Raw genomic sequence first — 23,938 nt, forward strand, 5'->3', positions numbered from 1 at the left:
AATACCGAGTCCTGAAGCTTAAATGCGGGGTATCCGATTTCCGAATTACGCGTCAATGTCGGGACGAGTACCAAATCAACCTTGTAGCCAATCCGCAGTAAGCTGCACCGTGAACGGGGCGGTCATTGGTTGAGCCGAGCGCTGACGAAAGGGAAAGACGGGGTAGGGGCGTGTCCGTTTCGGTGAATAGAACGTCAACAACGGCGAAGTGAAATCGTATACCCCGCCTTTAATTTCACGTGCACACGCACTATTAATGTTTTGCACATGAAGCATTTAGGGAAAATGTCTGATATCGTGATATGCATGTGTTGTGCCAGGGGTTCATTCATGCCATGTGGCAACTCTCTGGCTGTTAAACATTTACTGCGAGACCTTTGTCACAATGTCATAACTGTGTACCACAGATGTGTCTCACTCTCATACCACACCAGTTGCTATTAAAAACATCTCCGGTCAGAAGCAATGGTGTACATATCCCGGGACAAAATTCTCCTTTTTATTTTCATAGTGCTGCTTCAGTCGTTGGCCAGAACTGCTGGTAAGTAGCCTACTTTAAGCATAAATGATAAGTGCAAATATATGTTTTCTTATTCATCGAAGAAACCCTCCGTTCTCCTTAAGACTTGTAAACGCAATGCAATTTAATACAGTGCAACATGTGTTCTTCACTCAGCGCAGTGTGCGCGCAGTTGCGGTCAGAAGCTCAACATATGCTCCTGTCATACAACGTGTGAATCCTTTAAGGATTGCTGCGCAGATTATAAAGACTTTTGCCTTGACATTAAACCCTATTCTGGATCTTTGCTTGGAGGAGCCGACTTTGAAATTCTCTACGCTGAATTCGAGCAAAACATTAACCTGAGTTGTAGGTAAGTGTGCCAGAAATCTGTTTAGATTTCCACACAAACCATGCTGCTCAACAACAGACATTTGCAAGGTTAAACTGTTGGAATACATTCTGTGTTGTGTGATTATTTTAATATTTTGTTGTCACTAAGAGCACAGTTTATTCAACAATTCCTGACCAAAGTCCTTTAGCTTACATACTAATGTGAAATAAAATATCACAATATCACAGTTCTCTATCATCGTACAAGTGTTATTCATTTTAGCAGATACTTTTATTCAAAGAGGCCGACAAATGAGAATGTATAACACAGATTTGATCTTCTTGCTAAATCTCATGTTTCTTGCTGTATGTTAAAGCACATTGTGATTGTTTTAAATTTTGCTTTATAAATAAATTGTGATTGAGATTCGATGCACATAAAACAGACAACCCAATAGCCATAACATCTGCCACGTCACACTTTAATCTGTTTTGCAATTGTTTTCTATTATTATTATTATTCATTGTGCGCATATTAATCCCATGTGTTACGTGTAAAATTAATTATTTCTATTTCATAGAAATATAATGATCTATAAAACAACAATGTTATTTTATAATAGGGTACTATAAAGTTCACCATGTGCTAAAATACATGGTTTATATGCTCTGTTGTTATGATGTTGACGACATTTTTACTGAAGGTTCTTTTAAAACATTACAAATGGTTGCTTTTGAAGTTGTAAAGTTTATTTACGTTTAATCTCAAGATTAGGATCGGAGTTATAAAGTCCATGTACAACAGTGGCCTTGAAGGCCCGAAAATAAGACGGCACAATATTTTTATCACAGGTTTAAGTCTGAGATTTTGACTGAGGGCTATGTTGATGGGAACGGCACGGGTCATTGCATCTCTCCTATGCTGTATGAGTCGGGCTGGATTCCTTTTGAAGTTTCCACCGACGGGGTCAGCTATGAGAGGTCAGGGAGGTGGATGTCAGGTGAGCTACAGATACCACTGAACCTACAAAGTTTTTTTTCTTCACATTTAACAAGATCTGCTGGCTACATCACAAGCTAATGTTAACATCAAATACAAACATTGACCATATTTATGTTCTAAATTCACATTCCTTATGGTAAAGGATATACAGTGAACTTTTTTGTCTTGATGTATCGACAACAACATTTGTTGTTCTTTAATATGCTTTGATTCTTTTGATTAGTTCCTCATAGTAAGCTGAGCCATTTACAAAAGAGCACACTGGACAATGAAACGCAGTGGCAATACTACGGCACCCCAAATGTGGATGGAGATTTAAAGATGACATGGATACCATCTCTAATAAAAGCAAAGGCCGTGAACGTCGAACTGTGGGGTTACAATGAGACCGGTGAGTAACGCTCAATAGAATTGGTGATCTTTTAAAATAACGAACATAGGTAGTTTATGATCAGGTGCATTAAATTACACATTTCTTCTCATTAGTTCATAATTATAATGTCTAGAAAATCCACAAAATTTGCCTTTAGGACAAAGGATAAGCAAAAGAAAGACGGTCAACCTAAGCTATTTATTTGTTTGGTTGTCCCTGAATTTATATTAATCATATACAGTAAGTGTTTGAACAGACTGGTTGAAATGGGTACATTGTATTTAAAAAAATATGAAAACCTGTCTAGAACATTGTTTGCATTACATCATTATTTTCCCCAACCCCACATTCTTGTTACTGTAATGGTTCTACATAAAACATTTCCTTTGGGATTTCTTTTGATTTCATTTATTATTTACAAGTATTTTACTCTTCTTTTACTTTATTATTTTTACAAACTTAAAACTGTAGTTTTGTGGTGACTGGATAAGTTTTCGAGAGATTCATCCAGTCCCTTTATTGTTTGTTAAATTAGTTGACTATATTTACAGTGCACACATACTATCTATTTCAAGTTCAAACACAAAATAGATTATCAAAAAGATAAACTATTATCATTGATAACAGGAGGGACGTATTCCAGTAACTGGGAGGCAGAATGGAAGTATTTGTACACCGTGGGCAGAGATTTGCCCAACAATGGAGTCTTCAGTTTTACCCCACGGCCCGCAGAAAAGCCCTACTTCCTCTGGGACCTGGGCAGCATGCGGGTCAGCCCCAGCACCAAACCAGATGGAGCCCAGTAAGAACAGTTTAATTATATGTCGTTTTTTTTCTAATGTAAAATCGCAAGACTTTTTAAAGAGTGGAATTATTTGTATGTGCATCATTGGGGGAGGCATCAGTATGGCATGTTGTTTTACAGGAATGTGAATGCCTTGTGGACTGAAGCGCATGCGGTCGCCTGGCATTTAGAGGAGGCCTTCAGGAAGGACTCGGCAGGCTGGGCTCTGGAGAAATGTCTCATTTGGGACCAAGAGGAGAAAGCAATGCCCAGCTTCCAGACTGAGATCATCGACTGTCCCTGCACGCTGGCCCAGGCTCGTGCGGACACCGGGAGATTCCATGTGAGTGAAGAGTTATTCACATTCAGATTTGGACTATTTGCAACAAATTGGGAATGTTAAATATAACACTGAACAGTATTATATTTGACCAATTTAATTCAGGAATTACATTGCATTAGACCTATGAGGTTAAAGGATTTGTAAACCTAGATAAATATAACTGCAAATAAATGTAAATGACCTTAGATACAAGAGTATCTTACGCTGAGGTGTGTCAATATTACAGACGGATTACGGCTGTGATATTGAGGATGGCAGTTTATGCACTTATCACCCAGGTGCCGTCCACTGTGTCAGAGCCATACAGGGCAGGTATGACAAAGTTTTTAATGTCTGAAGATAATATCTACATAGGAGGATGGCTAATAAAAGCATTATAGTGGAACATCAGTTTTTGTTATATTAAATGTTTGAAATACTTGAATTATAAAACACTATTTTTTCAATGTCTATTTAAAATTAACACATACTATCCTTATAATCGACTCCATCAAAAGTCTTGCTGGTATTGTTCATAAATTGTTTTCTTTTTTGATCATGTGAAGTTGCCATGTAGGTCATTGCCTGTTATCTGTAAATGGTCAATAATATCTGATCCATCAGCCTGGGCAACCTATATCATTCTGTCACTAATCTAAAGAATATTTGTATATTTAATAAATATTACAAAATATTGTCTATGGTATGTGTAATTAGTAAGAGTAACATAGAAAAAAGTACTGAAAATAATTGATGAAATATTAACTCCAAGGTCATAGTTCTAAAATCCAGGTCATGCAAATACTGATTAAATGTCAAGTGATTGCTTTGTAGAAAAGTGCCTGAAAAGGGAATGAATGTTAATGTAAATAAGTCTAATCTGCAGTGATATTTACTTCGAGACTGACCCATCATCTGTCGTTTTGCAGTCCTCAATATGGAGCCGGTCAGCAGTGTTGCTATGACAGCACTGGAGCTCAGGTGCTCACATGGGACTCTATTGGTGGCAGCACCCCAGATCGAGCGCATGATTGGGGGTCGCCACCATACGAAAAACCTCCTAGAGTACCAGGATTCTCACACTGGAAGTATGATGTCATCAGTTTCTACTACTGCTGCCTGTGGTCAAAGAACTGCGAGTATTACCTCACACACCGACCGTCTAGTGACTGCAGAACATATCGTCCTCCAAGAGCGGGTAACGAAAATAATGACTTAAATTTGCTTAATTTAAACACTACAAAACAATTATAAAAATTGGTTTTACAGTAGGCTTAATAAATGTGCTCAAAGCTGCAAACCGTAACGTTTGCTTCTGTATCGCCATCTCTGTTTGAAATATGTAATTGCAGTTTGCTTTAGTTTTACCTTTACTTGGGTTGAAATCAAATCACGTCAAACTGAAATTGAAACACTGATTTTTTTTGTCCTTCAATATATATTTTTTCAATTAGCGGCTGTTCTCGGTGACCCGCACTTTGTGACATTCGACGGCGTGACTTTCACCTTCAATGGGAAAGGGGAGTACCATCTGGTTCATTCCACAACCTATCAGCTGTCTGTGCAAGGAAGGGCTGAGCCAATGAAATCAGAGAGTGGTGAGTCGGTGATAATGTCTGATATTTAGGATGAATTCAATCTCAGACATCTTGAAGTTTGTGCTGTTTGTGCTTGTGCTGCTTTCAGGTTCTGTCACTAATGCAACACGGCTTTGTTCTGTGGCCATGAGGGAGAAAGACTCTGATGTCATCGAAGTGCGGCTCACAGACAAAGCTGATGAGCTGCAGGTGTTAATGAACCAGCAGGTGCTTACGTTCTCTGAGCAGAAATGGACGGACCTTAAAGGTGAGACCTGGATATGTTTAAATTTAAAATCACTTTAATACAAAAGAAACAAAATGTTATATATATTGTGTATTTTTTTGTGCAGTAGTACACTTGTATTGTCCTGATGTGTATTACGATCTGTTGTGTTCTGTCTTTTTTCTAGATGTTTTTGTTTTTTCCCCCAAACCCTCTAATGTGACGGTAATGTTTCCGTCCGGGACGGGGGTTGAGGTCAGAGCAAGTGCAGGGGTCATGACCCTTACTGTTCTACTGCCCCTCGACTTTCAGAACCACACACAGGGGCTGCTCGGTACAATGAACTATGACCCTGAGGATGAGTTTATGTCCAGTAATGGTGCAGTGATGCCACTCAACAGCAGTGCTAAGGACATATTCGCATACGGTGCTAGCTGTGAGTAACAGTTGACTTCACCTTCGTTTCACTGTACTTTCACTTTGCTTTTACCTCCACTGCATATTGATGATGGTGTCACTCGACAAATTCAGATCAGGAGCTGACACAACACCACAGCTGGTGTCAATGGGGTTCCAGAGCAGTTACAAAAACCTCAATTCAATATAATTGTACATTGGTTTCCCGAAACATCTGCGAACAGCAAAATAATACACATGAGAACATTTAATCCAATCCGTTTGAGTGCCGTGTTTAATTCCACAAGGCTTTAGAAATGTAATGAACATGATGCATCAATCGAGAGGAAACATGAGGTCATCTCCAAAATGTGTCTTTACAAAGTGCATCGCCTCTTTCACAACATCCAATGTGTTTTTCTCACCAGGGGCCATTACGAATGAAACTTCACTTTTCACTTACGACTCGACCCACCTCCTGGATGAATATTATTATGCCCCAAAGCACGATCCATCTTTCATCCCAGTATTTTCTGTGGCTGAAGACCTCGAGGACCCCCTGCTGGAGCCGACGCTGCAGATGTGTTCAGGGGAGGGGGCGGAGTTCTGTAAATACGATACACTAATCACACGCAGCCTGGCACAAGGCAATGCAACGCTGCTATCCTTCCGGAGTCATACGTCCATCAAGACTGCCCTGCAATCTGGTGAGTGTATTCAGAGGAACCAGAAAACAGTTGATAAAGTGGTCCAGGAAATAACCATTAAACAGGGTCCCGTACTTAAAAACAAGAATAATCGTTTTTTACATTATAATTTCAAACATTGGAAGCTTTTTTAAAGAACAAGACAATACGGTAACACCTTGCAATAAGGTTGTATTTGTTAACTTTAGTAAAGGCATTAGCTATCATACACTAACAATGAACAATATAGTGTTTTCATCATTTATTAATCCTGGTCAATGTTAGTGAAGGGCAATACAGTTATTCATGTTAGTTCATGGTGCATTAACTAATAGTAACAGTGACAACGTTTGATTTTAAACATGTATTAGTAAATGCTGAAATGAACATGAACTGAGATTAATAAATGCTGTAGAAGCATTGTTCATTGTTAGTTAACAATTAGTAAATGCATTTGCTGCCATGAGCTAATTCAACCTTATTATAGTGTTACTGGAAACTCCCTAAACATGCTTAGATTTCTGCATTGAACAAAAAATGGCCCGTAAAATAAGAACTTAAATTAAGATATATCACAAGTCTTAAATAAGAAAGCATGTTAGCATAAAACAAATGGGACACTTTAGCATCATTTTAAGAGTGTTAGTTATTTAAGCTATTTACTGTATATTTTATACAGTTTATATAATAACTTCAATAAATGTGTTTGTTGTTACTGTACCTGAAAACAAATAGTTAGCAATTCCAGCATTATAAATGTGACACTTGCAGTTAAAACTCACAAAGCAATTATTATTTGACTACCAATATATTGACCCCTCTGTTAATATTTTCCTTTCGAATAGGAAAATCATACATTTCAGTTTACACACATTTTCTATTTAAGATGAGGGACATAAAAACTGGTTATGGATGTGACAAAAAGTGTTTGAGAGATGACATACAGTACTGCAAAAATTGAAGCAATAATTCCCAACAATGGACCGTGAAGGTTCTGACAATTCTGGACTGTGGAAAATCATGCTTTAAAAATAAAAAAAAGCTTTGAAAGACCTTGAGTATTTAAACCATCAAATACAGTATGGTGAAAATCTTGGAAAAATCTTTCTTTTTCCATGGAAAGGTTGACATTTGCCCAATAGCGTTGGGTTTCTGCACACTCTCACACAGGTCTTATCAAATGTTCTTCTTTATGCCTTATAATAAAGATTGATTTCAACACTACAGTGTCATCACAAAGTCGGATGTGTTGATGAACTTTAAACATCATCACGTGCTGATTAAATCACAACATTGTTTTTGAGTCAAAGATCACATTTATAACAATTGCAGATTACCTAAGTTTAACTTTTGATATGATTATCTTATCAGTTATTAAACGTTTTTGTGATATGCTGTAATAATTGGAGGTATTTGTTCTTCTGCAACGATCTTTTGGATATCAGTGCAATCCTGCGGCTGGTTATCACCACCCAACCATGGCCAGAAAGAAGGAACCTTGTACCTAGAAGGAGCAACGGTCACATTCTCATGTAATGATGGATACCGTCTCTATGGATCTCAGGAACGCACCTGCGACGGGGATGGAAAATGGTCCGGACAGGATACAAGCTGTGTGGCTGGTGGGTAAAGCGAGGTTTTATATCTGAATAAAATAAAATTTGAATTGTTTCTGCAGTGTTAAGTGCTGTCTTACATTTAATAGATTTATACATTATATCACTGTATGACATCACCGCTTGTGGGAGGGGCTTCATCTCCAGTGGTCCAACTGTGTTCACAACAAGTAGCAGTTTTGAAATGGTTATACAAAACCACCACTAGGTGGCAGTGTTTGCCCTCTTAAAATGTACATCTGTGTCAGTCATTCTTTAAAGGCCATTAAGACTTTTTCTTGTTTATTCTATTTAAATCAATACAAGCTATTTTTATTTAACAGTTCAACTGAGCCAAACAGTCGCCAGCCATGAACATCTCCCATCAGTAGGACAGCCATTCACAAAAAAAACCACTGATCCATCAGTCAGACAGACAGACATCCATCACAATAACTAAAACCTCTGCAGACTTATTACAGAGAGACCTGGATGTACTTAAGTTTGTTAACTCTTGACCTCTGGGTCTCAGAGCAGAACCGCACACTTCCTCTCGATACAGATCTACAGGATGGATCTGTTTAGAATCTGATTTGGATCCTCTCCATCAAACACACGAATCACTTATCTGCTCCACAGCTGTTGAGAATTCTTCCCCCGCTTATTCGCTGCCCTTTAAGGGGTTAAGTTTGGTAACCGGAGAGTCAAAACAAAAACAGCGTGCTTTATATTAGCCTGTGAGCCAAATAATCTTCCACCGAAATAATTCATTTATTGAAAACACGCTATCTCAAACAAAGTAGATGATTTGTAATGAATACGTCCAGTAGTTGGTGTTCAGCCAGTGCGTTTTGTCAGATTTGATATTGATTGGCTAGCCTTTTTTTGATAAAAGCTGTTGCAAAGGAAATCGATTAATTAATTCACAAAGTAATGCGTGTAAATTGCATGCTAAATTGTGCAATAAGGTGAGTGGATTCTATCATGCGTGTACAAGAAAGGGATTATTCTACATAATGGATATCAACCGTATACTCCTAAGAATTTCTGAACAACCTCAACTTTAAAGCCATTTGTCATTTTTTGCAAGCATACAGTGTATCCTTATGCTGCTTAAATGCACAGAATAGTCACAAAATAAAAACAAAGGATTTCAATATTTATATATATATTATATATTATATTATATATTCAATATTGATTTAAGATCAATTCTATGGGTTTTATTTATAAGCAGAACTTTCCCGGATCAACACATTATTGTTGTTACTCTGAAATAATTAAAACATTATAGGGCAACTTGTACATTTCTAAAATATTTATATAACCCACATCACAAGGTTTTATGCACAAATACCAATGTGTTTGGATTAATACGTTTGTATCACAGCATTTATGAACAGGACTTGATCATCATATTTATAAAGACAGGTTTTGCACTCGCACACAGTTACAGGTTTGTGTGTGTACCTTGTTTACCATTGGCTCTCTGGGAGTCATTTTTCTATTACTGAAGCATTAGTCTTGCCCATTGTTCACTGTCCAGCATCTTGCATGGCTACAGTAAATAGAAAATTTTTACCATTAAAAAAAAAAATATATATATATATATGGGCACTCCCACACACACCACTTCTCACAATACTGTGGTGTGGGTGGGTAGTGCACCAGCCCGGAGGTTTAGTAAACTTTCGTTATTTAAAGTAGTTTTTGTCTCTTTGGCGGTGCATGTACAGATTGTTGATGTTTTGAAACACCGAACAGCATTTTCTACCAAGGAGTAGGACTTTATAGGCTAGTCTGATATCAGTAAATGTGTTAGAGGAATACAGTTCTTCTACTCCTTGTCTGTATCTCTGACTTTGTAACATGTCTGTCTTCTTCTATTTATTTCTCTTTCTCTTCTACAGTCTCTCCTCTTCCCTGCATCAGTCTTTCCAATACACCTGGCCGTCTCTCTCTCTCTCTCTCTCTCTCTCTCTCTCTCTACATATTTCTTTTTTCTTGTTCCTACCTGTCTCTCTCCCACACCTGTCTGTCCCCCCCACTTTTCTTTCCTATGATCTTTCTCTCCTCATGCTGTCTTTCTCTCCCTCTTACCTGTCTCTCTCCCCCCACTTATCTCACTCTCAATTTGAGAATTCTACAGTACATTTCAGTCAGACAGATCTGCTGTAGTTCAGGTTGAAGGACAATCTAAGCACACATACATCTAATTTGTTCTTACTGTGTGGTAAAGTGTTATCTTTTACTCTTGTGACGTGACACTTGAGCGTGTCTTTAGACATTATCTTTGTTTTGAAGGTTGGCCTTTCTCAGCCTGCCTGATCTTCAGAGCTCTCATCTAGTCTTTATGAGAACGGAGCCTCGGGCTCCACCTTTACTTCATGCGATAGTCCCTCTAAACCTTGTTTACTGCCATGTGCCAAGATAATGTCTCAATGACCTGTCTCCCTCTTATCTGTTTCTCTACTTTCCCTCTCTCTCTTTCTCGCCCTCTCTGTTTCTGTCTCTCTCTCCTCCTCTTTTCTTTTGTTTTGGTTACTGGCTGATAAAGGTTGACATTCTAGCCCACATCCCCGTCAAGCGTGTCAGCGACAGTGAGATCAAAGGGCTGCTCGGGCCTGTAATTGACTTCCCATTATGGCGCTCTGAACCCCCAGCAAATAAACATCAACGGTTAGTTATTTGCATGCATTCCGGCACAGTTCACATCCAAAGGAGGAAAAGCCAGGAAAGTGAGGGTGAAATGAAGGAAAGGGCAGAGAAAGGTGCGGGTCACAAGGAGGAAAATCATGTGGTCTGGAGAGATAACATCACTGTCTGTCGTGGCGATCAAAATGTTGTGTTATAAAATAAAAGTAAACTAATCTAAGCTACTCACATGACTACTAATAATTTTAGTATTTCAGAATGATTTGTTCACATTGAGATGTTTCGGGCTGATCAACTGGCTAATTTATTCAGACACCAGTCTGAGAAATCCATTTGAAAGGTTGGAATCAGAAATGAAAAAGATGTTCATGGGGTTACTAAGATATGAGCATCCCAATGAGACATTCACAGACTCGGGATGATGCGGCGAGAGGGAAAAAGAAATGACAGAAACGGGCGATGGTGAAAATGCGACGTGACAGTCGAGCGCAGCGGCCGTGAGGGGGAGAGTGTGACAAAGAGTGAAACTGATGGTGCGAGTTTAGCTGCTGTCCTGCTCTTTTTTCTGTTCCCAAGGCAACGTGTCATCAGGATCAGTCAGAGGTCGCCTGCAACACTCTTGCTTGGCTAGAAAAGCACAACAAGTACAAGTTTAAACAAGTGATGCACTGCGACATCAGAAACCCTTAATCCATTGTGATGCTTTAGATATTGTGCTGTACGTAATGTGTATTTCATTCTCCGAAAACCGTGTGTATCTTTCTGCATGATTTTAATCTTCGCTGATGGAACATTAAATGAATTGCACCTGGATGAAATATTTGCAAATACACGAGCGTTGGTCGTGCTGCTTTTCTGACTTGGCCTTTTGGTCTTAATGGCCAAAAAGAGGCTTGTGGTTGAAATAGAGAATACTTATTTGCATTGAAGTTTCCGTTGATTATGTAACTGAGTGTTTATCAACAGAAAATAGGCTTGCCTGGATGCAATGCAAAGCAGGCTTGTTGGCTGCATTCTGAGGGTCAAAGCCTTTAGGGATGAATTTGTAAGTCACTTTGGATAAAGGCTTGAGCTAAAATGATGACTGTAAACTAAATGTAAATGTCAAAAAGGCAAATAATGTGTAATTTCTTAAACTGAAAGTGCATGGGGCGTATATTTTATTTCAGCTTGGGGCACAATGAACAGACAATTTTCTTAGCAGCATTGTTGTCATGATATGAACAATTTGATGTTTTCCTTTGTTCTCTGTGTGTGTAACAATTACCTTGTTCACATTCATTGAGATCAGTTTAATCCCCCCAAAATTAAAATATTCATGTATCAATTCCACGGTCTCCAAGGTTATTCACTTAATTAAAAAATTACCATGGTACCTTGTACTAAAATTTGTGATGAAAATTTTCCGTTTTGGTACCGTTTTCAATTAACTTACATCTTTCGCTAATTCACATTTATATTCTACAATATTTCATTATTAGTTATATTAACAGCTGTATTTGCTTTTATTTACAGATAATACTCTGTCCATTGTGTTGGGCAGTGTTGGTGCGGTGTTGGCGGTGGTTATAATGGTGATAGCAATCGTTGTTTACACAAAGCAACAAAAGAGGTGAGTCTAAATGTGTTTCTTTTGAAAATGTATATTTGTTCATAAACTACATTTAAACTGTACAGTTTGAATAGGGCTCCACAAATAAATTGTGTTTTATTCGTGATAACGATTTTGTGCTTCCCACAATTAATTGAGCATAATCGTTGTTATATTAAAGATGAGATATCACAGGCAGTTTCTGCCAATCTCATATAAATCTTAAGTACCTATACAGTAGTATTGCACAGAATACAGCATTATCACTTCGTGTTGTTTACATTATGCACATACGCGCCAACAAAACACAGACATATGACTAAGTTTGACTACCACGTGTAGTTCATGTCCGGCATCTTTTAGCACTGGGACTGCACCATCTATCAGTTTTAAACGATCTCCCAAACCAGCGTTATATCCACCGTTTATATAACATCCATTACTTAAAGTAGCAGCCTGAGGAAACAGAAAAGATCATAAGAAATAGGAGCGAACCAGTACCACTTTCTATAAAGATCCTTACAAGTTTGTCGGTAGCATCTTTAGCAAGGAGAAAACTGGGACCCTTAAAGTACCTATAACAGATCTTGAGGAACACTTATGGAAAAACTATTCTGACAATAAGAGGCATGAGCCAATTCCATTCCAGAGGACATGCCACCAATTCAGCTACCAGAACACCAGATGGACATTAAGCCCCCAAAATGGAGCGAAGTTGAGAGTGCAGTAAAATGGGCAAGATCAGCTTCGGCTCCTGAACCAAATGGCAACCCAACAGGCTCTACAAGAAAGCCTCTGGGGTGTTGAGGTACCTTTGAAGATTAATGGTTGTGGCTTAGAAAAAGCAGGTTATACGAAAGGTCTGGAGAAGGGCAGGGGGCATACTGATCCCCAAGGAGAAAAACTCCAACTTTTGACCGGTTTTGCCAAATTATCCTCTTCATTGACACTTCAGTGCAGAAGGCAGGCAAAGGGGGCTTTCACGTTCCAATTCAGGTAACAAAACTGATTAGGGCACATTTTCAGGATCTCCAATTCTGTACCACACAGGATAGTACCACCATGTGGCAACAGCTGGAGGTTGGCATAATGGCAGGTTGCACAATTTCACCACTGGCTTTCACAATGGAGATGGAAATAATAATCCAGGCATAGCGTTGGGTGGTTGAAGGATAGCGTTTGGAAAATGGGTACCTCCAATCAGGGAATACATGGATGACATGACAACCATCACAACAACCAAAGCATGTACAAAGCGGGTAACCAACGACAGGTTCTGTATAAAGGGTGAGCTCATACCAACGGTCCCAGAAAATCCCATCAAATTCCTTGGTGGTACACCGCAGACCTTAAAGAGGAACAACTCAGGCAAGAGACAGCCTTTTCCTGGGAAGCTGAAACTCTGGTGCTTCCAATTTGGCTTGATGCCATGCCTGATGTGGCCAATTTCAATGCATGAGCTCACGATGTCTCACGCCAAGAACCTGGAGAGGTTGGGGAGTACACAAGTGAGGAAATGACTTGGGCTACCAAGATGCCTTAGCAACATAGGGTTGTACAGGAATTGAGCACTCTCTCTTCCCATGTCAAGCCTTGTGGAGGATTATAAATGCACCAAATAAATGCATAGAGATCCTGTGTAAGAGATGCTGCTCCAATAGTAGCGACAGGTAGGAAATGGAACCCAACAACAGCAGTAGGAGATGCAAATGCAGCCACCGGACAAAATTACATCGTGGGACAAGTTCAACATGGCAGAGGGGGACTTGGTTTAGCATCAACCACACCCACATGGCATAAAGCGACACCAAAGGAAAAGCGTCACCTAGTGGAGGAGGTTCGGCATCAAGAGGAAGCAGGTAGATGTGCCAGAGCAGTCTCTCAAGCCCAGCAATGATGTTGGAAGAGATGGGAAGATATGGAACGACGCAAAATCACTTGGAGGAAGCTGTGGAGTATGGAAACAAACAGACTACGTTTTATCATAAGAGCTACATATGATGTGCTGCCCTCACAAACAAATCTGCATTTTTGGTATGGACAGGATCCAGCCTGCCAATTATGTGCAGCTCCAGCAAACCTTAAACATATTCTTGTGGGTTGTAAGAAGAGCTTGACACAGGGTAGATACACATGGCGCCACAATCAAGTACTAAATTGCTTGCCTGCAGATGTAGAGACCAAGAGAGTGGCTGCAAATGCCATCCCCCAAAACGCCCAGGCTAACTCGCTAAAAAGGCAACCCTTTATTCGGGAGGGGCAGAAAAAGGGGGCCAAGCTCTTAACTCCAGATTCAAGTCTGCTGGGTATAGCCAGGGATTGGGAAATGTGAGATAATTTTAACAACAGACTTACTTTCCCATTAGAAATCGCAGCGACCAACCTGCGGTCAGACATGTTTCTGTGGTCCAGCTCCAGTAGGACAGTCCTCATAGTTGAGTTGACTGTACCTTGGGAAGAGGCCATTTGAAAGAAAGAATCTTCAGTTTGCCAACTTGGCAGTGGAGGCTGAAGATCTGGTATTGACAGCGAAAGTGTTCCCAGAGGCAGTGGGCTGCATGGGCTTTGTTTCCAATTCTAATACAAGGCTGCTTAAGGAAGTGGGGATCGGAGGACAGGCCCAATAGATGGTAGTCAAAGAACTTGACACTGTTGCTGAGAGAAGGAGCCATTGGCTGTGGTTGAAACGAAAGGACAGAATATGGGCTGCCAAATGTGTCAAGAACTGTGACAGAGAACCCAATTGCAGGCAGCGAAACGGGGATGAAGGGGTTAACAAGGACTTTAATATGTAAAGGAAACAGAAACAAAACAAAAACCCACGAGGGGGTGACAACAGGGTACACACTAAACTGAACTAACTACAGACTAAACACTTGACAAGAATGACAACTACAAAAACACCTAGACTAACAAAACACTCACACTGACTAGACGAGACTCAAAGACATGGCATAGCATGAAGTAGCAAAGCATACCAGTACACTAGATGCAACGAACGAGCACAGGACAATGAACACGAGGATGTTTTAAAGGGAGACAGACAAAGGATAATAAACAAGGGTCAGGTGCGGGTACTGAAACACTCAGGGAAGGTTAACGAGGAAACGAGATGGCGGGAAACACTGACGAGACACGAGAAAGCACATGGCTTTCTCACACAAAACCTAAGGCTATGCCATGACTCCGCTGCAAGACCAAGAATAAACATGACATGATAGCGGAATCATGACATAAGCCCCCCCTTAAATGAACACCTCCAGGTGTTCATCAAGGGGTAGACTGACAAGACAGGGCAGACTGGGACAACGACAAGACAAAGCAAAACATTGTAAACAAGATTAGGGGCAGACAAGAGTATATAACAAAAGGGTTGGGGTGACATAATAAAAATAACAAACAAGGGAGGGGGGGGAGGGGGAACAACAAAGTTCATGGGGGGTTGACTAGAGTCCATGGGGGGAACACCTGAGTTTATGGGGGGAAGTCCAAAGGGAGTGGGACATGGGGGAACAGTTCTTGTCCCTGGCGCTCGGAAGCGCGGAGTCCCAGGGGACTTAGGGGACACCCTGGGGGGCGGCGCTCGAGAGCGCAAAGTCGCCGGCAGGAAGGCCGGCAGGGCAGGACTTGACGCCGGCAGGAAGGCCGGCAGGGCAGGACTTGACGCCGGCAGGAAGGCCGGCAGGGCAGGACTTGACGCCGGCAGGAAGGCCGGCAGGGCAGGACTTGACGCCGGCAGGAAGGCCGGCAGGGCAGGACTTGACGCCGGCAGGAAGGCCGGCAGGGCAGGACTTGACGCCGGCAGGAAGGCCGGCAGGGCAGGACTTGACGCCGGCAGGAAGGCCGGCAGGGCAGGACTTGACGCCGGCAGGAAGGCCGGCAGGGCAGGACTTGACGCCGGCAGGAAGGCCGGCAGGGCAGGACTTGACGCCGGCAGGAAGGCCGGCAGGGCAGGACTTGACGCCGGCAGGAAGGCCGGCAGGGCAGGACTTGACGCCGGCAGGAAGGCCGGCAGGGCAGGACTTGACGCCGGCAGGAAGGCCGGCAGGGCAGGACTTGACGCCGGCAGGAAGGCCGGCAGGGCAGGACTTGACGCCGGCAGGAAGGCCGGCAGGGCAGGACTTGACGCCGGCAGGAAGGCCGGCAGGGCAGGACTTGACCTTGGGGTGGGTGGACTTGGGACCACCGGACTTGACGGGACCACCGGACTTGACGGGACCACCGGACTTGACGGGACCACCGGACTTGACGGGACCACCGGACTTGACGGGACCACCGGACTTGACGGGACCACCGGACTTGACGGGACCACCGGACTTGACGGGACCACCGGACTTGACGGGACCACCGGACTTGACGGGACCACCGGACTTGACGGGACCACCGGACTTGACGGGACCACCGGACTTGACGGGACCACCGGACTTGACGGGACCACCGGACTTGACGGGACCACCGGGACCACCGGACTCCGAGCCGCCCTCCGTTGCCTCTTCTTCTTCAGCCGAGCCACCCGCCTGGTGGTCGGCTGCAGGAATGATGTGAATGGGACGGGCGGCTCAGGATTGGAGGCCTCGGACGAGGACCCCCAAGATTCCCGTCTCCCCCGCTTGCCAGTGAGACTGGGCGGTTGTGGAGAGACTGCAGAGGTTGGAGAGTGGTGCGTGGCGATGCCCACAACCCCGATCTGCAGAGGACCACTCTCGGGTATCGCAACCAGCGGAGATGAGTAAGACGGGTTCGATGAGGTCGCTGCCTCCGAACGCGCTGCAGCAGTTAGCCACACGGCGTCGAAGTCCAACGGCCTCATCGCCCTCATCTCCGAGCGAGAGAGTGGCTCTCTGAGACCGGTGTTGAACAGCACCGCCAGCTCCCTCTCCCCGAAGACGCCCTGTTCAGCGATGTCCAGGAATCTCTCCACATACTCGTCCACAGTCTCACTTCCTTGGCGAAGACTGCAGAGTTGACGGGCCAAGCTGGAACGGTTAGTGTCCATGCTGCTGCTGCCTACTGGGTTCAGTTCTGGCTCGTTCGTTCTGTCAAGAACTGTGACAGAGAACCCAATTGCAGGCAGCGAAACGGGGATGAAGGGGTTAACAAGGACTTTAATATGTAAAGGAAACAGAAACAAAACAAAAACCCACGAGGGGGTGACAACAGGGTACACACTAAACTGAACTAACTACAGACTAAACACTTGACAAGAATGACAACTACAAAAACACCTAGACTAACAAAACACTCACACTGACTAGACGAGACTCAAAGACATGGCATAGCATGAAGTAGCAAAGCATACCAGTACACTAGATGCAACGAACGAGCACAGGACAATGAACACGAGGATGTTTTAAAGGGAGACAGACAAAGGATAATAAACAAGGGTCAGGTGCGGGTACTGAAACACTCAGGGAAGGTTAACGAGGAAACGAGATGGCGGGAAACACTGACGAGACACGAGAAAGCACATGGCTTTCTCACACAAAACCTAAGGCTATGCCATGACTCCGCTGCAAGACCAAGAATAAACATGACATGATAGCGGAATCATGACAAAATGACCACCGAATAAAATGGTGTTGTAATGTTATGCCATACGAGACCGGGGTGCACTGAGCATGCATTAACGGTGCCAGTGGGGCTATAACAGCCTTAGCCAGCGGGTTGGCGCGTATGGTTGTGTTGATTTTGGTGCTGTGTTGTAACGTTGTGGTATACGGGACCAGGGGGACTGCGCATGCATTTCCGTGTAGGCAGTCGTAGCCTAATGGCTAGAGAGTTGGACTCGTGACCAGAAGGCGGCCGGTTCGATTGATTGACCCGGATGGGCACAACATGGGCTGCCAGAAGACCTTGCAACAATGCGTCACACATCCAGTTCTGATCATCCTGCGGTGGGCCTCCCTTGGCCTAGGGTGTCTTGCGATAAAGGGCCGAAACACCCAATAATGCTGAGGTGCACAACTGACAATGGGGCACATCGATGGGAACTATAGAAAGGGCATTATCAGCAGCACATCACCAAAAGGCATCCTTTTAGGGATAATGGATGTGATGAAAGTGGAACACACAACTCATGAGATATCTCTCTGATAATAGCAAGGTAAGGTAGGCGTGCTATGTATTTCTATAATAATTTATCTCCCAAACACAGAGGATGCCTTCCGGACGACCTCATTTCCATAGTCGTGCATTCATAAGGTGTGGGAAATGTTCTGTTGGGCAATTCAAATGTGCTGAAATAGTGGGGTTATAACACCTAGTCCGGGGGCGGACTGAGAAGCAAATTCGGCCCTGGACTATTCGGACAACATCAGCCCTTTATTATTGCAATTGGGGATGGGGTGTTGTATGTAACTTGTGCGTTGTGTGCATTTGCGTTTATAACACGTACAGCAGTCCCCTGGTCCCTGGTCATGGCTGTAGGCCGTCGGTGGGACGCCCTCTCTGGACTTTGACAGAATGTCCTACTGGTCAATCCACTCCTGCCTAGTTTTATGAAGGGATCCTAATCGTTCAATAATTGTTTGAGAAATAGTTTAAATATTTATTATGTTAGTTTTATTATCCCGTGGGTTTGTAAACAACAGTTTTTGAAGAAAATGCATGACGTTAAATACATTCCTTCATATGTGAGTTTTGTGGAGTCTCTTTATAGTAATTTATAGTACAGCATCAGGCAAATATTTCATGTCGTAATTTGTCTAAACCTTACTACTGAGATGTCTACCCATCTCATATAAAGGCCTAGTCTCGATATGTTGAAGGTTGAGTCGTAAAACTCACCTGTGCAGGAAGCGGTTGTACATCTTCATGCCAGAACCCGTCACAGACACATCAGAGATTTACAGTAGATATTAAAAATCAAAAGTATAACATTTTCATCTTATTTCCTTAGCTTTTACTTATATTTTTTCTTAGTTTTTCAAACAATATTTTGTCATACAGGTCAGCTTAAACAAAGTAATGTTAGTCAAGAATATAAAGATGTTTCCATACTTATGAAAGAAATGTCAACCGTCACTTCCCCCATCACTCTCTTTCCCCCGGTTTCCCCGGTCTAGCCTCTAGCATTCAGTTAGATCACGTCTAGAGTTTCACCCATGGGGGGTAATTTGTCTCACCTGCCCCTCATAAAAGCATCCCACTTTTATCCTGTGGGGGAAGGTAATGTGAGTCAAAGGTGCACACCTGTAGTGAGAGAGAGAAAGGCAGAAGCGCATGGGGATGTAGCGTTACAAATGCGTTGATAAAACTGAAAGGTGTGAGGCTGTGCAGTCATAGACCCTTATATTTGTGGTCATGAAGGCAAGTAGCAAAGCAGATTCAATCTCACGCTGTCTGTCTCTCTGTACCTCCGGGTGTTAATGCTACAGGTCTGTGACTAATGCTTGTTTATCTGTCTTCATGTTGGTACATTTCAGTCAAGCTTTTTAATGCTTTTAATTCTTCACCTAAGATGCACACTAGCTCGATTTTAATACGTAGCAAGTTAAGGCCTGGTCATACAATAGGGCTGTCACTATCAACTTTTTTACTACACGATTTTCGGCGATAACAGTTGTATCGCCTTGTATCCGTTAAATTTTTTTAATAATGAAAGAAATCAGTCTATTTTTTAGGGGTCAATGAATCACTTTTAAAGGGATAGTTCACCCAAAAATTAATTCTACCAGGAATTACTCACCCTCAAATTGTTCCAAATCTGTATACATTTCTTTGTTCTGCCGAACACAAAATAAAGATTTTTGGAAGAATGTTAGTCATTTTCAGTTCCGGGACATCATTGACTACAATAGTGGGAAAAATGTAAATGGTAGTCAAAAGTGCCCCAGAACTCATTACTTTCCTAAATTCTTCAAAAGATCTTCTTTTGCGTTCAACAGAACAACCAAAGTGTTGGGATATTTTCAATCCTGTGTAGTGTCAAAAACAGACTAAACCAAGCGTTTGGTTAAAACCTGAAAATGGATTACATTGGACCCAACCAAGGGTTAAAACAACCCTGCATTTTGGGTTAAAATAACCCTGCTCAGGGCATTGTACAACTCAACAGCTTGGTTCAGCACCTTTTGACCCAACACAAATTTTTAGAATTTTCTAGACACTTTCCTTTAGCTCAGTGATTAGAGCATGGCTCTAGCAATGCTAAGGTCATGGGTTCGATATCAGGGGATAACACATACTCAGATACAATGTATAGTATATGCATAAATGTAAATGTGGAGTGCACTAATATTTTTATACCCGTCTTTTAAAACATCCGACGATGCCTCTAAGTAGGCCTATGATCTTTCTGAACATGACTGCTGTTTTTCTTTTGGCAGAGAACATGCATACTAAAACTCTATGCATTCTAAAAACTCTATGCTTTTATTCAATGCACACATTCAGTCCATCGTCAGTCATTTTTATATTCTTTGGACATATTGGAAATGTTTGTCTTCCAGCCATATGGTTTGGTCTTAGTTGAATAAATTGTGAAATCTTTGCTCTAAGTTCATACGGGTATATACTGTAATTGTGGGTGTATTTGTGTGATTTGGGTCTATACGTTTTCATATTGCCACATGTGTATCTTTGTCGGCATCAGTGTGTTTCTTTCATTCTTTCATTTTCATTTCATCTGCATGTTGGTGTGTGTCAGTGTGTCTTACATACTTACCTGCCTCAGACAACCTGGTACTTTCCAGCGATTGGGTTTCCCAGCAAGTTTCAGCAGGTCTCTCACCCTCCCGCTGCAAAGTCATTAACACTGACGCACACATACATGTTGTTATGGTTTCTCATTCTGGCCATATCACACATCAAAGTCAAAGCAGGGGCCCGCACAGGAGAGATGCTTATCAGTAAACACTTTTCTGTACGGTATAATTATAAAGGCTTATAGATTTATGACGTTTAAGGGAATACGTTTGAGTAAACTTATATTTGCTCGGTTTAAGTCCAGGTAAAATGTAAGAACTGTTTTTCCATGTAAGTAGACCCGTGGTGTATGTAGATAGAAATAGCTCATTCTAAGGTAATAAAAAAAACAGAACGCTTCATTATGTAAGGTGTTAATACACTGGATATTGCATTTCTGTCAAAAGATCCTGAAAATGTTACACACTGGACCTTTAAGTTGCTACATGGTCTTTTGGAGAGGAGAAAACGTGCGTGGACCAGCCTTTTGTGCATTAGAACGGTTCCTGCTTCAGAACGGTTCTCACAGGCCGGACCGCTGGGCGGTGATTTACATGGGCATGAATAAGATGATAGTCTCTAATGAGCTCTTGGAATGGCATATAGTAAAAGCCTTGGGGATGTTTCTGTAAATAATGGTGTGGACAGTTCCTAAGAGACAAGACATTCTGTTTCTGTACACCTGTGTGCAGCCAATGGGAGGAGACCATTGTGTGCCGTAGCGTGCAAACGTGCATGCTCATAAAGACCTGCAATTAAAAAAATTAAAAGTCTGTTTAGAAATTTCTCATCTGTTTCTAATAATACAGCCGCACTTATGTTTCTGCATATTAGTAATGATTTGTTTTTATTTCTCGTTTCAGAGAAGCAAAGAGACGACAGGACAAAAATGTGACCTATTACGCATCAAACCTGTGATCTTTACGAAACGCATTGGATGTTCATCTTTCGAATATTTTGTACAGATGTTTTATCAGTCAGGTTAGAATGGTAAAATCTCTAGTTTTAGATGTATTTATTTAATTTACGAATGCATATTTTACAAAAGTTCAGCTTTATTCTACATGCTAAACACTAAACACAACCTGTGGGCTTGCAACACATGGGAGATTTTACTACCCTTCTAAAACGTAAGGGCTTTATGCAAGATTTTCGCATTAAAAACCGCTAGCACAGTGTAATGATTTGTTCACTTGTGTACTTGCATGATCCGAAAATTATGTTTCCAACCATGTTAAGTTTCTTTTTTTACCAGTGTAACATGCCTTATTTCATCACACGTTGATGTCATCATGTTGTTTTCGCTACCCTAGAAACAATAGTTGTTTGAGGAGATTGATCATTATATTACATCACAGTATCACGAGAGCGATTTGAATACAGTACTCTTGCGATACTTTGATGTAATAGGACAGTCCATTTGCGCAGTTCAAAAAAGTTCAATACAGTGAGTCTCATGAAAAATACATACTGTAATAGTACTTGTATCGTCTGTTGGCATACGTTATGACACTTTTTCATCTGTGAACATAATTTGTGAGTGCCGTCGGATGGACCCATCACCAGTGGAGGTGGAGACAACAAATCCCATCATTCCATATTTCTTCACAGCATCACAAAGCTACATCTTTGTGACTTCTGGTGGCAAAAATCACACATTGTGCCTTGTAAAACAATAGGGGTTAATATAGTGAAATTCTTTAACTTGACATCATTTTAAGGCGTTTTAAAATGATCCAAGATGGCAGACTGAGCTAAGAGAAATGCTCACCATGGTCTTCATCACTTGTTTGTTTGTTCAAATGAAACATTTGGGATTATTTTGGTTCTGCTACCAGCAAGCATGTAGTACACTGTGTTCTTTTCAAAACATGTAAATCCGTTCTGCAGATGTTGTCTCGGTCTGCTTAAGATGCTTGTTCCCTTAGAATGTCGCTGCCTATTTAAACAGCAGCAGAATGCATGGCAGCGCATCAAGGTTTGAGCAAATATTTTCGTTCTTTATATTCCAATACTACTGACATTTTGTATAAAATTTCTGTTGTATCATTCTATCTAATAAAATAATTTAAATGGCTAAATAAAGAACCGTATTCATTGTCTTATTTTACCTTTCAAAGAAGCGCACCACCAAAACATTGGTGTAGAGGAAGTTGGCGCTAGATCAGTGTACAAAGGCAAACATCCACTGAAAACCTATCCATGTTCTGTTCACAGCTAGCCACAAGTCCCCATGCGACACTCACTCTGGAGTAACTTTTCCTTCGGAAAACAAACACGTGGAAGGGAACATGAAACGGGGCGTACGTATGGACTCTGCCCTGATGACTCTGAGCGATAGATGGCCATCAGTACTGTATGTGTGGCCCGTGCTCACCAGTAATCTGGACAGAGTAGTATGATTCAAACCATCAGTTAAAAGTTTCTAACTTGCAGATGTTCAACAAACTTTGCCAAAAATGAAGTTGCTATGGTTACATTAAAATCGCATGAGCGCCAAACTGATATGATGTACACCCGGGATGCTTGTAAGTGCTATAAATGTAAATGTAAAACAACCGCTGTGGTGCTCAACATCATGGTGGTCTTTTCAGATAAGGATCGAAGTTACTTAATCATACATTGTGCCTATTTGGAATCTTTTCATGTGCTAGGAGGAGATTGAGGGTTGGTCATACCAACGTGAATAAGTTCTTTGTGAAAGCGTCCTCACGTTTATTAAGCCTAATTAGTCTTGACTGAAGTCGAATGCAGGTAAATCTCTGATTTGTTCGGACCTGTTTACCTTCAAAGGGAAATTTCTCATTACATTACCATTTAATGCCGTTGAACCGTGGGATTAAGCATAGCTTAGAGTTTTGCCTGTCTTGTCAGTCAATCTATGTCGAAATGATCGTACAGCTCACGGCAGTTTTCCTCGGAGTCATACTTAGAATCCGTCAGCTGCTTCCTCGGGCCAGCAGAAAGCCAGCCAACTTAACACAGCTGGAATTCCCAGTTTCGGCTTGTTTGGGAACGGAGTGATGTGACTGAAGACAAATGGAATTTTGAAAAAGGTTTTCAGAGTTGTTAAACATGGACGTGAATTCTACAATTTCAAAGTGAGGTCCAAATACGGAGACCGCATTAAAAATCTGTTGTTCCAAAGATAACTTTGAAACCTTCACCACTTGGAACTGATGGCGGTTCAGGTGCATGCTGTCATTAAAGTTA

The 23,938-nt window shown here is 41.7% G+C and overlaps 1 protein-coding gene across 2 annotated transcripts; it reads left to right on the plus strand.

Moving 5' to 3' along the window:
• Positions 1-291: 291 nt before the first annotated feature.
• Positions 292-22,807, plus strand: susd2 (sushi domain containing 2). 2 transcript variants are annotated; one of them, XM_079488181.1, is made up of 15 exons: positions 292-541; positions 682-872; positions 1,685-1,833; positions 2,059-2,226; positions 2,836-3,010; positions 3,134-3,335; positions 3,562-3,647; positions 4,244-4,512; positions 4,769-4,912; positions 5,001-5,159; positions 5,305-5,553; positions 5,942-6,220; positions 7,645-7,821; positions 11,965-12,061; positions 21,589-22,807. In XM_079488181.1, exons 3-15 carry the CDS (start codon positions 1,752-1,754, stop codon positions 21,641-21,643), a joined length of 2,142 nt encoding a protein of 713 aa, XP_079344307.1. In that variant the 5' UTR covers positions 292-541; positions 682-872; positions 1,685-1,751; the 3' UTR covers positions 21,644-22,807. The 2 variants fall into 2 exon arrangements, with proteins under 2 accessions (XP_079344307.1, XP_079344306.1); XM_079488180.1 differs by having other exon boundaries at positions 386-541; positions 677-872.
• The last annotated feature ends 1,131 nt before the right edge of the window (positions 22,808-23,938 follow it).

The sequence above is a fragment of the Barbatula barbatula genome (genome assembly GCF_947034865.1).
Source record: "Barbatula barbatula genome assembly, chromosome: 2".
Lineage (NCBI taxonomy): Eukaryota > Metazoa > Chordata > Actinopteri > Cypriniformes > Nemacheilidae > Barbatula > Barbatula barbatula.